The sequence below is a fragment of the Lates calcarifer genome, unplaced genomic scaffold, assembly GCF_001640805.2.
Source record: "Lates calcarifer isolate ASB-BC8 unplaced genomic scaffold, TLL_Latcal_v3 _unitig_950_quiver_259, whole genome shotgun sequence".
Lineage (NCBI taxonomy): Eukaryota > Metazoa > Chordata > Actinopteri > Centropomidae > Lates > Lates calcarifer.
In genome coordinates, this window is record NW_026118117.1 from 539710 (window position 1) to 555188 (window position 15479).

At 39.9% G+C, this 15479-nt stretch overlaps 1 protein-coding gene across 1 annotated transcript in view; it reads right to left on the reverse strand.

Moving 5' to 3' along the window:
* efl1 (elongation factor like GTPase 1) overlaps positions 1-15479 on the reverse strand; it is an 84091-nt gene that overhangs the window by 23134 nt on the left and 45478 nt on the right. The window contains exon 15 of the mRNA XM_018672082.2: positions 1177-1308. Coding sequence (XP_018527598.1) covers positions 1177-1308 — 132 coding nt within the window. The remainder of the gene's footprint in view (positions 1-1176; positions 1309-15479) is intronic.

The window sequence follows — 15479 nt, forward strand, 5'->3', positions numbered from 1 at the left end:
TCTGCTAGCATGCTAACATTTGCTAATCAGCACTAAACACAAAGGATTGGACAAAACTGAAATTCTGACCTGATGATGGGAAGTTATTACAATTCATCCTGTGAATAACATAAATGTGTGTACCAAATTTTATATTTCACTCAAAACCACAAATGTCGACCACCAGGTGATGCTACAGGTAAAGTCGGGTGGCCACCAAAGTCATGACAAGTTATGTCCAACAGCATCAAGCTACGTCATGTTTCAGCTGCACTGCAGCTCCGCCATGTCTCCATCAACACTCTAATGTCCACTGGTAGTGTTTCTTGAGGAAAGCGTCATCTTGCAGCCAAATGTTCGGAGTTCAAAGTGGCTTCAGTCTAGTCACTCTTAAAGGCCCTTCTCAGGAGTGCTACTGAGATGGGCATCCTTCTAGCAGGTTCTCCCAACACTGCAGAGGACTTCTGAAGCTCTGTTTAAGTAAGTTGGGTTCTTAGTCACTGGTGCCTACTGCATGCTGACTTGGTGGGGGTGACTACAAAATATAGTGATCACTTTTCAATATTGTGTAATAAATTAAAAGTCCTATGTTGCAAACAGATTGAGCATTTCTATCTTGTGGCCATCCACACACAACCCAATATTCTAGCATGTTGGGGAGAAGGTGGGTGGAACTTCCCAGCATGCTTTGAGACAGTGTGGTTGTAAGACATAAATTTAAGTTAATCTGTGTTTTAAGTCTTAGAGCTGTTACTTGGTACATGTCAGTAGTGTTATGGTTTTTACATTGTTTCTACAGTGGTTTTGATTATTTACAGTCACTGTCACACCAAGTCTTGTGGAAATAGTTCACTGTGTGAGTTCTACTGTCTATGGATTTCCATGCTACTATAAAATGAATCAAGGTAAAAAACATAATATATACACATATACACAATAATAGATGACGCAACAACATGTCACTCACAGAGCTGACTTTTCTTCCCAAATAATAATAAACAACTTCGAGTAGAATAAATATTTGTTTCCATTGCATTATTTGTGCTTTCCTGAACAATGTATCTGGATTTGTGTCTCTACTATCTATACATGTTCCTGATTCAATATAATATTTTAAAACCAAAAATACCCCAAATTCAATAAATATAAAAATGGAAAATTCACTAACTAGGCACCTGTGTGTCTTGTAAGACCTACTTGGATGTTTGGGTTCTATTGCAACTCGGACAATGGCTGTGGCCTCAAAGTTGAGTGGGGTGAAGGGCGGGCAAGCAGGGGAGGTTGACAGGGTGGCTGACTTCAACACATACTCCTCCAAACCTCCAACACCTGAAAGAGCATAGGAGAAATAACATCAACAGATAACAAAAATCATTATGGTAATGTTAGGGTATGACCAGTACTGGAATGAAATTAATGGAGAGAAGAAAGCAAAGTAGAAGATGCCTGTTACAGTCTCCCTCTTCTTCCCCATCTCCTGCCCTGGTCTTGTCTCTGTCCCGTCTTTTCTGTTCTGAAGGCAAGAATGTGTGCAATATGTTTCTACACACTATACACTATATGTAGTCTTTAGAATTAATTAATTTTCAATCCATCTCAGTTCAGAAAGCTTCCATTGTCCATTAATGAGTGATCTGAGGTAAGCAAGTCTAAAAAACACACACACAAACAATGCAGAAATAAAAACAAACTCTAAAGATAAAAAACAACAACAAAAAAAAGTTGAAATACAAACAGGTTAGGAAGTGGCCACCCCATAGCTGTTCAACAATATCCAACACCACAGGCACATGTCAGAAAGTGAAACCTATACACAGGGGAAAATGACCATTTCTTGTACTGCAGCAGTTCACTAATTTAATGGCTTTTGGGAAAAAACATAACTGTTTACTTTATAAACAAGATATATAAACACAGTCCTGTGGGTTTGGCTTAAGGTAATCACAGAAGACATGTGTTAGGCTATTGATTGAATTTTTTTATGCTTTTTCAAGGAGTTGTATAAGGGATCTTTGCATATTGCCAGTCACTTTACAGTCATTTTACACACTGCAGCCAGTTCCTTTCCATTATGTAAGGTGATATAGTAGAAAAAAAAAATTTTTTCTTATAAACTCGAAAAGGAGTTTAGTTTACATTAACAACCTTATTTTTCACAATGACGTCTTCACAAAATCTCTGTAGAGAACATCACAAACATGACATACATGAGCCAGCAGACTGGAAAATCAACAAGCAATGTCAGGAGGCTATAATCGATTATGTTGTGTCACTGCATTGATGCAGAATTGTCCATGTCCACATTGTGATGCATCATAGAAACATCATCATAGAGTTTCATACTCTGTGCCTTGCTTTGTCTTTTTAATCCTCTTGTTTTTATTTTATTTATTATGTTTGGGAAAAACGTTATTTCTGTCCTCTGTATGTCCTGCAGATATGGCAGGTTTGATAATAAAGTTGACTTTGAATCTAACTTTGATCACTTTGAAGCATACAAACTTGTGATGTACAATAGTAATAGTACACTGGTGTGAACAGAAAGAATACTTTTTTCCAATCTATATAGAAATCCATTAAAATTTATTTCATAGTGATATGTTGAGGTTAATATTCTGCAGGTAGATGCTTGAATGTTTGGGAGGGAGACAGAACCATGTCCTATACTTCAGATAACATTCAGCAGTGTTAGGGAACTGATTTTTTTTACTGATTTTGAAGGGTCCTTCCACTCACATGTCACTGGGGCAGTTGGTGGTGTACATGAGGTCAGAATGGAAATGCTGTTGTTCCTTGAGACACAAGGAATAATGAAGTTTGTGCCACTCTGCAGATCAAATGATATAATCAGTGTGGGAGGCTAACATTATTACACTGGTCTTTGTGCTCTGCAAATCATTAAAAGTGCTGCTTCGCTCCATTCTGTGCACAGATCAGGGCATGGGAACAATGAATAATGAGACTGACTTCATAAAAGCAGAGGAAGCACAGGAGAGGGCAAAACATATGGGTTGACAAACTATTAATGACAATATTCATATGAATATGTAGACATGGATAGTGTTTTACACAGACTGTAAATCTACTAATTTGAAGAAAAAAAATCTAATTACAACTTGTTCACTCAAGGTAATTCTTACTTTGAAAAACTCTTTTCCTCTTTATTTCTCTCTGTCTTGTTTTTACTGACCTCAACTTCCTCTCATTTCAGCTCCACAAATCACTTCCTCTCAGAGCTAACTTTTTTCTGATGTGATGGGGAAAAAAGTAAAAAAAGATAGACATGGGGCTGAAGGGCTGATCATTATTCAACACCCAGCCTCCAAATCCACTGGGTTATATCCTTCAAGATTTCCCCAATTCACATGCCAAAGATGGAAAAGCCATATTTGTTTCACAGAAGCTAGACCAACTTTATCTCACACTCTCTCACACACATGCCCACTCACACTGGTTTTGAGTACAGAGAATGTACACACAGAAACACAAGGCTTAGAACTGGATGACTATTAGACCAGATGCGGGACATTGTTGGCTGCCTCCTGTGTAACTTGACACTGTAATTACTCTAAGGTGACTCAAACCCTAGATGCCTTCCAATCCAACAAAAAACAATAAAACTGAAAGAAGAAAAAAATTAACTCAGAGGACCCTGAACAACCCACAACTGTTGCACGCATACAACAGACTTGATTTAGAAGGAAATGCATAGCAGCAGAGCTGCAGCTTGGGCAGCTCCCGGCAAGTATTAACAAAGCATCTTTTGAATGTGTTTCACTGGAAAACAAGCATACACACACTCTTACTAGCTGTAGCATGCTTTAATCTGTCTGGCCTGGAGAAGAGAATGGCCGACAAAGCAGACAAGCAGTAACTCTTGTGCTAAAGGAATATTTAAATCAATTAGAGGTTGTTTCAGAGTTTGTTTGTTTTTTTAGAATTATCTCAACTATATGTACTAAGTCTCACTGTCTGAAGGTACACAACACCCCAGACAGAAATAATAATTCACAAATGTGAATGAAACATGTAGTAACACCTGATTTGTCCTCAAAGATGTGAACATTTTGGTGAATTTGCCTTGTTCTTAAGGTTTAATATGCAGATATTGGATAAATGTTTCAGGCAATACATGTGCTAATGTATGGAATCAAATCATTCTTTACACAATAAGAGCAGCAATCCTTACCTGAGGACATACACCTGTGCTGGAAAGCACATCTCTTAATTAGTAATTCACTGAATTCAGTTTATTATCCAGTCATGCTATATGCATAAGCTGCGTGGTTGTGTTAATGTCTTGTACTCAAATGTCTTGAACTCAAATGACAGTGGCATTTACTATTTGGCACCATGAGACATGCCTCTGCACTGTGGCAGGAGTGTGTTTCTGGCTACTGTTTTGTGTGCAAGAGACGCTTACAGTAGAGAAAAATGGAGCAGATAGAACACATAAAACAACATGCTTTCTTACTCTTTCCACTTGAACAGGAGATATGGACCAGGGCATATTTACAGTCAAAGACTGACCACTAACAAGCTGGGATGCAGAGAGTTTCATAACACTGGTTGGACACAGAGATAGTTTGGAAGTTCACAGCAGTAACTCTGATAGATCTGTGGACATTCAGATCAACAGCTACTGCTTGTCTTAGAAAACAAAAACCCAAGGAATATAGATTCAAGAAAATACTACAGAATAAAAAAAGGTAAATGGTGATGAATGCTAGCAGGATCTGTCACAATCTGCCATTGTGTGGACCTGCAAGACCTCTACATTTAAGATCACATATTACAGTGAAGCTTATTTTGAAAGGTTTTAAATCAAGGCATTTTAGTTTAAGGGTTAACTGACCTAATTTGAGGCAAGACTGAATTGCTTGAATGCACACTAGTAAATGCACACACAAAGACGTACACGCTCACACGTGCACATGCACACACACGCACACACACACAGTACACACACTGGGACATTCTGGTTTTGTCTAACTGCAGAGCTCAGGATGACTCAAGCCTGAAGACATTTCCTCTAACTGCAAGTACAGTTGGCTGTGACTCTGGTTATATAAAGATGATATTTTTTCCCCATCGTCCTAATGCACCCACTCCTCCTGCAACCTCTGTTATAAGTGGCCCCCCAAAAGTGGGGGAGGAACAAGATGATGAAAATGGAGAAGAGGTGCAAAGGGAGGCAGACAGACATGCTGTACAAGACTTGCATGTATTCACTAACACTGTGTCTCAGGATGATTATGTCTAATCTTATAGCGCTGATGTATAAGGTATTGTCACCTGTTTTCAAGAAAAAATCTAGTTAATTTGAGGACTGTACTTTCATCCCCACAAATCAGCTGTGGTGTCACTTCTCAGCAATCTTAATGGATAAGTAAAGAGGAAAGTACACAGAAACAAGTCAGTGTATGGATATATTTCTGAATAGCTGGTTAACATGGATAATTTGTTTTGGCATGTCTAATATAAAAATTTAATAAATGGAACCAAAATCATACACGTCAATTGTTCCTAGGCAAACACATTAAATGTCAAACAATTTACTAAGCAACACTAGTTTTAAAAGAGCACTGCTCCATCTCAACTCAGTGGTGAGTTAAGATGGAGGCCAACAAAGTGCCATTTCTTAGTATTCCCAATATTTGGTCCCAAGACTGCACTCTGAATTGCCCACCACCATGCTGGGATCTCAAGAACCAGAGGAAAAAAATGTTTGATACACTTAAAGAGTCAAAAGAGCTCTATGGATATTTCCCATAACTGAGGATGAAACTTACTTTGACTTGACTTGACCAAATTATAAACTTGGCAAAATAGAGACTACAGCATTTCTAGCAGCTCTATAAAGCTGTAGCTGCTTATGCACAGCTGTGCTTGGGCTCAGTGCTAATGCTAACATGCTAACATACTCAATGTTAACATGCTGATGTTTAGTGGGTCTAATGTTTCCAATATTACACTTAAGGTATCAATTTAGTAAATAGATTACCTAAATGATTACACCTTAGTAACTTATCTATGACAGTTATTACTAAAGTGATTACACTTTCAATCAATCATTCTGAGGGAGACATGAATGCCTGTACCAAAGTTCTCTGCAATCCATCCAATCTAGTTGCTCTCCTTGATCCAAATCAGTCAAGCTTTAAGAGCGGCCACTCCACTGAAATGGCTCTGTTGTCTGTGACAGAAGCCCTGAGGGCAGCTAAAGCTACAGCTTAGTCCTTGATTTTTATTTTGCTGGACCTATTAGCAGCCTTTGACACAGTGAACAATCGCATCCTGTAATCTGTCCTCTCTGATATGGGCATCTCGGGCAAAGCGCTTTTTGGTTTGAATCCTATCTCAATGGGAGCTCCTTCAGTGTGCCATGGCAAGGACAAACATCCATATACCATCCCCCACAGGGGATGCACCATGTCCTTGGGTCCAAGTATCTGCTGGGATGGCTTCTCATAGCACTGCTATGCAGATGACACCCGATTATACCTGTCATTACAGATTACTCCACAGTCTTGGTGTGAATCTTGGGTTGTCTCTCAGACATATCCACATAAATGAAGGAATGCCAGCTTCAACAAAACCTCTCTAAGACTAAATTTCCATCCTAGCCCATCAGTCTCTCCATCACAATAAAAACATTTGCAAATGGTCCAAAATGTGGCAGCATGTCTGGTCTTTGATCAGCCTAAAAAGGTACATGCGACTTCTAGGTCTGCACCGATCTACTTGAACTTAATTATACAGACTTATGCTTCTCATCATCTGGCACTGTCATCCATGCACAAAAGGCATTCACAATCCAGACTCTTCTGGTTTGTGGTTCCCTGATGGTAGAACAAGCTAACAAATGAGGGTGGGCTCTCTATCCTCAAGAATGTCTTGAGGACATGAAGAGCACCTCCTCTCCTGACACATCATGTTAATGAATATCTTCACAAAATTTCATGCTATTCACCCAGTTAAGCTACCTAAATCTGAATCAAAGTGGTATACCAACTGGCCAACCTTCATGTCCCTGGAGCCACAGGCTTTTGGGAATAAAGAGATTTCTACTGACTTTGACAGTAAAGTTTGCAATACAATCATGAGATTAAGGCAGGACATCCAGATATGACACATAGGTCATACCCAGAATCAGAATGGATAGCCAAAATAGTACAGTGCCGGAGATCTGCAAAAATCATCCATGCTGTTTGATCTTATGTTAGGTTTCCCAGCAGCCCCAAAGTGCTTGTGGCTAGGTTCTCAGGAGACTGTCTTTCATTCTTTTTCACTGTTACGCCAAGTTGACTAGCTGCAGGCTGCCTGTAACCTGCTAGTTTGAGTCATTTCTCTCTGTTTTGTGCAGAGCAATGCAAGACAAGACACAAGATTTATAATAGCTCAGCAACTGCCTGACACAGTTATGGCTTAAATATGTACATTTTTGCCAGCTTTCAGTAAGTTTTTAACCAGGATCCCAACTGAGCTGACAATTGTACATTCAATAGCTCAAAAGCTCATGCAAAAGCAAATGGTTCTGTCACTGAAGCTGATGACTCAGTATCCTCAGCTCAGCTTGAGGATTCAGTGTTTGTTCATACATACTGTAAAGTGCTCAAGAAAATAATGTGCAGCTTAATCAATAATAACTGCAAAAGGTAATTGAATGAAACTACAAATGGCTGGTTAATCTCTACGAATGAGTGAAGAATATTCTGGTTATTTATATACCAAGGCGCATCCCTATCTATGAAATGAGGAACAGTTCTAATGGAATCTTTATCCTCTGTACATACAGTACATCTACATCTGATGCCTCTGGACACATCATCAGTGATGATCCTGGAATCTTAAGGTGTTTTGCATGTTTTTGTATACATTGTTTCCACTGAAATGATTTGATTTCCTCATTGGCGCTTGACACAGACTCAGGATAGGACTGGGGCAAATAAGGAAAGTGGACTGACTTTGTGCCTCATACATGGATGTAATAGAGGAAGTCTGACTGTCATTCTCAGGAAGCATCACTGAGCCAAATGTATGTTATGAATTAGGCTCTACTTTTCATCACCTTACCAAAAAAAAGTGCTGCAGCGGTGGAAAAACAGAAGATTGCAAAGTTATAAATACAATATGGTGCTGGAAATTGTTAAATGTTGTTCTTTGGATCCTGTTTTTTTATTAAGTACAAGGCCAGAGCCTCAGAAATCTGCTCCCCTTTAACATCCTATGGAATTTCCCTTGCTCTGGAAAGTCCCACTTAAGCCTCACAGAGCCAAGTGTGTGTGAGTGTGTGTGAGTGCGCATACATGTAACGGAGATATGAGCATACTGGCAATAGTAGGAGAGCTGCATGGTTGGTCTAATAATACACACATTATTATATTACTACTGCTGAGTGATAAGGATGAAAATGATTTCACATTTGATTACATCGTGTGACAAGTGTATTAATCATGACATATGCTATTTCTGTTTCACACGTGTTTCTCAAATACAAATAGAGACCAGTTATGTCAAATAAAAACATATTGAGAAGAAACACTGGAACAAAAAAAATGCTGAGAACATTTTCTTAAACTCAGAAAGTAGCATTGCAAAAGTCTAATAAATTGAAAGAGTTACTCTCATTACTCCAGTCATTGCTAATACTGCTGTGTAGGGTAGTGTACAGACATAGAACAGACAATATTGCTAATGTCTTATAAACCAGCAAACTTACAGGTACTATTGTGCTTATACCAGTGAAATATTCACTTTCACAGAATATATGTTACTGTATATTGAGAGAAAGAGGCTACTTTTATTATGGAGGAGCCGGAAGTGTTGGTATGGCGCACTAGGAAAATGGCGGCGTTTGCTAATAAAGCTGATGTTAAACTACTTTAAAAGTTTGTCTTATGCAGTAACATTGGTAGCAGAGGATGGTTACCTACTACAGAGTCCCACAAAGATTCAATGAGGGAAAGCCATACGAAAGCTGAAGAAGAAGAAACGGCATATATCACAGAGCAGAGACAACAGAGAGGCAAACCATGGCCACATAAGGAACAACAATAAACACCTGTGCCTAGCAGAAACCAACTGGACAGGTATGGCCACAGAACAAAGTGTGCTGTTTGTAAATCCACATTCCACTGAACTAAGGACAGCCTGCACAAAGGTGAGCTAATCAAGTATAGTGACAGTGACACAGATAAAGTTTAAGAGTGTAATATCACAATGTACACAAAAGAGTCACTCACCGAAGCATTGTTTTGGTTCAGCTATTATTGAGACCGACTGCACAAGGACTGTGTGTGGACAGCAATGGCTGGAGAGCTACTTCATTGAGCTAAGCCAGGAGGAATTGAATTATGTGAAAAAATCAGAAACGCAGAGTCAGAGACCCTTCAGATTTGGAGATGGAAAAGTGGTATATTCCACAAAAAGGTTGAAAATTCTTGCAAAAATTGGAGAGACTAAATGTCACATTGAAACCTATGTCATACCACTGCTTTTGAGTAAAGCCTCCATGAAAAGAACAGGGAGAGTACTGGATATAGAGAATGACAGATCAGTAATGTTCAACAAACCTGTAAAACCTGACTTTACAAGCTCTGGTCATTACTGTGTAAACATTATGAACAACAAAAACAAGAGCATTCACTATGATGAACAGCTGTTAGCAGCTGCAGAAGATGGCACTTCAAATGAAAATAAAAATGAGCATGATGTAATGAGCAGGTTATGAGTTCAGCTACAAAATAAAAAATCCTGCTGAAGCTACATAAGCAATTTGGTTATGCTTGTGCTGACAGGTTGCAAAGACTTTTAAGGAGCTCAAGAAACAATGATAGCAAATGCCACATCATCCTGCAAAAAATTGTGTGAATGTAAACTATGTCAAAGCCTGCTGTCCGTCTGCCCCTGGCATCTTCATATGATGAGACTGTTGCTGTGGATCTGCATGAACTTGAATCAGGTGTGTGGTATCTCCACATTATTCAGTTCACACAGTTTAGTGCAGGCAGCATTCTGACCACAAATAAATCTTGTGAAATAGTGAAGCACTTTATTCATGACTGGATGAGTGTGCATGGCCCACCCCAGAAACTGTTCAGCAACAATGGAGAAGAGTTTAACAATAATGAGATGAGAGACATGGCAAAGAACTGTAACATAGAAATAAATACAACAGCTGCTTACAAACCCTGGAGTAATGGACTTTTGGAGCAATATAACCGAACACTTACTGAGGATCATAATGAAAGTGAAGGCAAGTAACTGTTGTAACTGGAGCACTGCAATGGACTGGGCTTTAATGGCAAAGGGCACCATGCAAAATGTCCATGGCTACAGTCCCCATTAGTTGGTGTTTGGACAAAATCCCAACCTGCCCTCTGTGCTAACTGACAAACCCTAGCCTTAGAGGGTACAACGAAAAGTGAATGGGTGGCAAAACACACCTCTGCTTTACATGCATCAAGAAAGGCTTTTACAAAAGTACTTGGAAAGAATACGAAGAGCACTGTGTAAACAAACACATAATACAGATGAGAGATACAAAGTTGGAGACAAAGTGTATTACAAGTGAGTGAACTGCCCTGAGTGGAAAGGGCCGGGAGTTGTCATTGGCCAGGACGGTGCCGTGGTATGTCAGACATGGAGGAACCTGCATTCTGGTGCATTATCTCAGACTGAAAAAAGTGGATGCAGAAAATGTGGATCAACATGTAACAGAGTATGATGCAAAAAATGACACAGACATCAAGCAAGGAAAGGAAATTACTGAAAATAACACGGAGCACAGACAACCAAGTAACTGAGGAGCAAGAGTTAAGGCAAATGGATCCCACAGAAAAAACTACCGTAATTTCCTGGCTATAAGCCGCTACTTTTTTCACACGCTTTGAACCTTGCGGCTTATAGATTTTTACGGGCTAATGAGCTTCATGCCGCAAAAACATTTAGACACCTGCGGCTTATAGACAAGTGCGGCCTGTATATGTACTTTTTTTTTTCTTTTTAAATTTGGTGGGTGCAGCTTATATTCAGGTGCACTCAATAGTCGGGAAATTACGGTACAAGGGTGTAGAAAGAAAGCAAAAAGACAGTTGCACAATTAAAATAACAGGCAAATACAAATATTGGTACATCCTACAGTATATTAAACCCTCTTATATTGCAGGCGCTACAGAGTCAGCTGAGTAGAGTGTCTTTAGGAAGAAAACTGTGCTACTGACACCACTACCACAGATGCATGTGAGGATATATTTGTAACTAAAGATCTATGATTTGAATCTGCGAAATATAACAAGATACAGAGCTGGTGTGAGGACAATATGTTTGAGGAAGTCAGATGGGTATGCACTTTCAAAGGGACAAAAAAACAAAAAAAAAATTGGACCTATGATGACTGGAAACAAGTTCTCTGGACCGACTAAAGCAAGTTTGAACTATTTGGTTCAAATCTCAGAGTCTATGTCTGCAGACAAACTGGTGAACGTCTTAAAGCACCATACGTAACACACATAATAAAGCATGGAGATGGTAGTGCCATGGTATGGGGATGTTTTGCAGGTGATAGTGTAGGAGATTTGTTTGAAGTAAAGAGTATCATGAGGAAGGAATAGTGCCACTCCATCCTACAGTATCATGCAGTTCCATCTGGACTAAGGCTTGTGGTTCGAAAGTTTGTTTTGCAGCAAGATAATGACCGTAATTCTTCCAAGCTCTTGTTGGGGTTACTTAGACAAAAAAGGAGAGGAAGGGGTTCTTTAAAAGATGGTTTGGCCCCCTCCATCTCCAGACCTCTCTCCAATTGAGCTTGTGTGGGACGAATTGAATTTATCAGTCAGAAAAGTGCATCCCATGAATCAGTAGTCTCTCATTGATGAACTTAAGAAAGCTTGGAATGCAATTCCTGGCACATACCTTAAAAAACTTGTGGAATGAATGCCTCGTATATACCATGCTGTTGTTACAGCCAGAGGAGTTTACTTCGAAGAAAGCAAAGTCTAAGCAAGAAAAACCCAAATACCTGATAATTATAGTAAAAATGTATTCGAATAAGTGACTCTTTATATAATAATCATGTTTTTTTTGTTGCAAATAACCCTGATCCTTTTTTGTACAAATTTGATCTTGCTTTCAAACATGTGGCCTGTGGTGTAGGTAGTGACAGTGCCTTCAGAATGGTCATGTTCAGCGATGCCTCATTCAGAAACCTCTCAGACATGGACAGTTCTTGCCCATTTCCTGGCAGTCAAAAAGAGTCAAAAGGACTGTGCGAGGTACTCTAGCGGGTGAAGCATTGGCACTGTCGAATGGGATTTACGATGCCATCTTTCTGTCCACACTCTTCTCTGAACTAACAACTGGTGATGTTGAACATCCTACACCTATAACTTATATGACAGACAATCATTTGCTGGTTGATGCATTTAAGTCAACTAAGTCAGTTACTGAGAAAGGACTTCTCTGGAGAGAGGCAGCATAAAAAAACACAAAAGAACAACTTGCAGACTGCCCAACAAAGAAGGGGGCTTCAGCTCTCCAGTTACTGAAGGCACTTAATAAAGCACAGTGGAAACTTGGTTAAGACAAAATATAACCTTTAAGATTTCTTTCTGAGTCACATGTTAAAATGTATGTCATTTTTGTTATGGTGTATTCATGTTCTAAAATAAGGTAACAAGACACCAGTTGAGTACAAGGAGAAAATGTAGCTTTCTTATTGTTATTTTATTTTGTTTTTATTTATTTATTTTTTTAAGAGAGTGAGTAAGTTAACTTGCAAGTACTATTATTCTTAAACCATTGAAATATTCAGTGCTGTGGTAAGCGTATTCCGTCACTTCCGGTTACTGGTGTTTGGTGATCATCGTTTCTTGCCTACCTGTCTCAGACTAGAAACTTTCTCTTTACCAACATTACATCTCTGACTCTATCACCAATTTAATCTGCACATTCACAGTAACAGTAGTTGCTAAATCACCCTCAACTCTCCACTTTCTGTGTGGTACTTTATCGATTCACGCTATCTTCTGCTACTGATTTAGCTGAACTCTCAGCCATGGCCTCTCGCTCCCCTTCTGCCTCTCCTGCCTTCTCTTGCTCTGCGTGTCAGATGTTCAGTTACACCTCTGCCTCGTTTAATGATAATGGTATGTGTAATGAATGTAGTCTGTTTGCTGTACTCAAGGCGAGGCTTAGCGAATTAGAGTCCCGGCTCCGCACCATGGAATCTAATTCAGCAGCTAGTGCTAAACAGCCTGTAGCCCTGTAGCCGGTGCGGAGCAGCCTAGCATAGCTCCTGTTAGTATTCCCCCAGCAGTTCCCGAGCAGCCGAGAAAGCAGGCTGGCTGGGTGACTGCTCGTAAGGACAGGCGTAGCCGTAAGCAGAAGCCCACTGCCGACCACCACCCAGTTCACGTTTCTAACAGATACTCCCCGCTCAGCGACACACCCACTGAGGAGCCAACTCTGGTGATTGGCGACTCCATTTTGAGGAATGTGAAGATAGCAACTCCAGCGACCATAGTTAAATGTATTCCCGGGGCCAGAGCGGGTGACATTGAATCTTATTTAAAGCTGCTGACTAAGGATAAGCGTAGATATAATAAAACTGTTATTCACGTCAGCGCTAATGACACCCGACTATGCCAATCGGAGGTCACAAAAGTTAATACTGATTCAGTGTGTACATTTGCAAAGACCATGTTGGACACCATAGTTTTCTCTGGTCCCCTGCCCAATCTGACCAGTGATGACATGTACAGCCGCATGTCTTCACTCAACCGCTGGCTGTCGAGGTGGTGTCCAGAAAACGATCTGGGCTTTGTAGATCATTGGAAGAGTTTCTGGGGGAGACCTGGTCTGGTTAGGAGAGACAGCATTCATCCCACTTTTGATGGAGCATCTCTCATATCTAGAAATCTGACAGAGTTTATTAGGAAGCCAAAGCCCTGACAATCCAGAGTTCAGGCCAGGAGACAGAGCTGTAGTCTTACACGCTTCTCTGTGCCTCCTTTAGAGCAGTCACCCCTCCATTACCCCATAGACACTGTGTCTGCCCCCCGACCATTTAAATGAACTAAATCAAAGGTCAACAAAAGAGGAGTTAGTCACAATAATCTCATAAAAATTAACACCGCCACCTTAAATGTTCAGCAAAATAAAATAATTAAATGTGGATTACTCAATATCAGATCTCTCTCATCCAAAGCTGTACTAGTTAATGATTTGATATCAGATCACCATCTTGATCTATGCTGTCTGACTGAAACCTGGCTGTGTCAGGATGATTATGTTAGCCTGAATGAATCAACCCCCCCCCCAGTCATATCAATACTCACATTCCCCGGGACACTGGCCGTGGAGGTGGAGTCGCAGCCATTTTCAACTCCACTTTATTAATTAACCCTAAACCTAAACTCAATTATAATTCATTTGAAAGCCTTGTTCTCAGTTTGTCCCACCCAAGGTGGAAAACATTAAAGCCAGTTCTATTTGTTGTAGTGTACCGTCCTCCTGGTCCATACTCTGATTTCTTATCTGAATTTTCAGAGTTCCTGTCGAGTTTGGTTCTTAAAACAGATAAAGTTATTATTGTAGGCGACTTCAATATTCATGTTGATGTCAACAATGACAGCCTTAGCTCTGCTTTTTCCTCATTACTAGACTGTATTGGCTTCTCTCAGTGTGTAAATAAACCCACTCACTGTTTCAGTCACACTCTCAATCTTGTTTTAGCTTATGGTATTGACATTGAACATGTAACAGTCTTCCCACAGAATCCTGTTCTATCAGACCACTTTTTAATCACTTTCAAATTCATATTGCTGGATTATGCAAAAAACATCCTGACTAGAAATATTTCTGATAATGCAGTAGCTAAATTGAAGGAAATGATTCCCACTAACTTAGGTCCAGTGCCTCATCTTAATTTTGCAGAAGCTACTCCCTCCCAGCTTGATCATCTTGTAGACAGTGTTGCAGACTCACTACGTAAACTTTAGACTCCATCGCCCCCCTAAAAATGAAAACAATGAAGAGAAAGAGGCAAGCTCCATGGTTCAACTCCCAAACCCATTCACTGAAACAAACAACACGTAGGCTTGAAAGAGTGTGGCGTTCCACCAAACTGGAAGAATCCAACTTAGCCTGGCAGGATAGTGTCAAAGGATATAAAAAGGCCCTCTGTAATGCAAGAGGTGCCTATTACTCATCATTAATAGAGGATAATAAGAACAACCCCAGGTTTCTTTTCAGCACTGTAGCCAGGCTGACAGAGAGTCACACCTCTATAGATCCACACATCCCTATAACCCTCAGCAGCAATGATTTTATGAACTTTTTTAATGATAAAATCTCTACTATTAGAGACAAAATGAATCACATCCTGCCTTCAACCAGTACTGATTTATGTCAAAACACAGGATCCATAGACTCAACTGCAAAACCTAACCTTGACTCCTTTTCTCCCATCTACCTAGCCCAGCTCACATCAATTATTT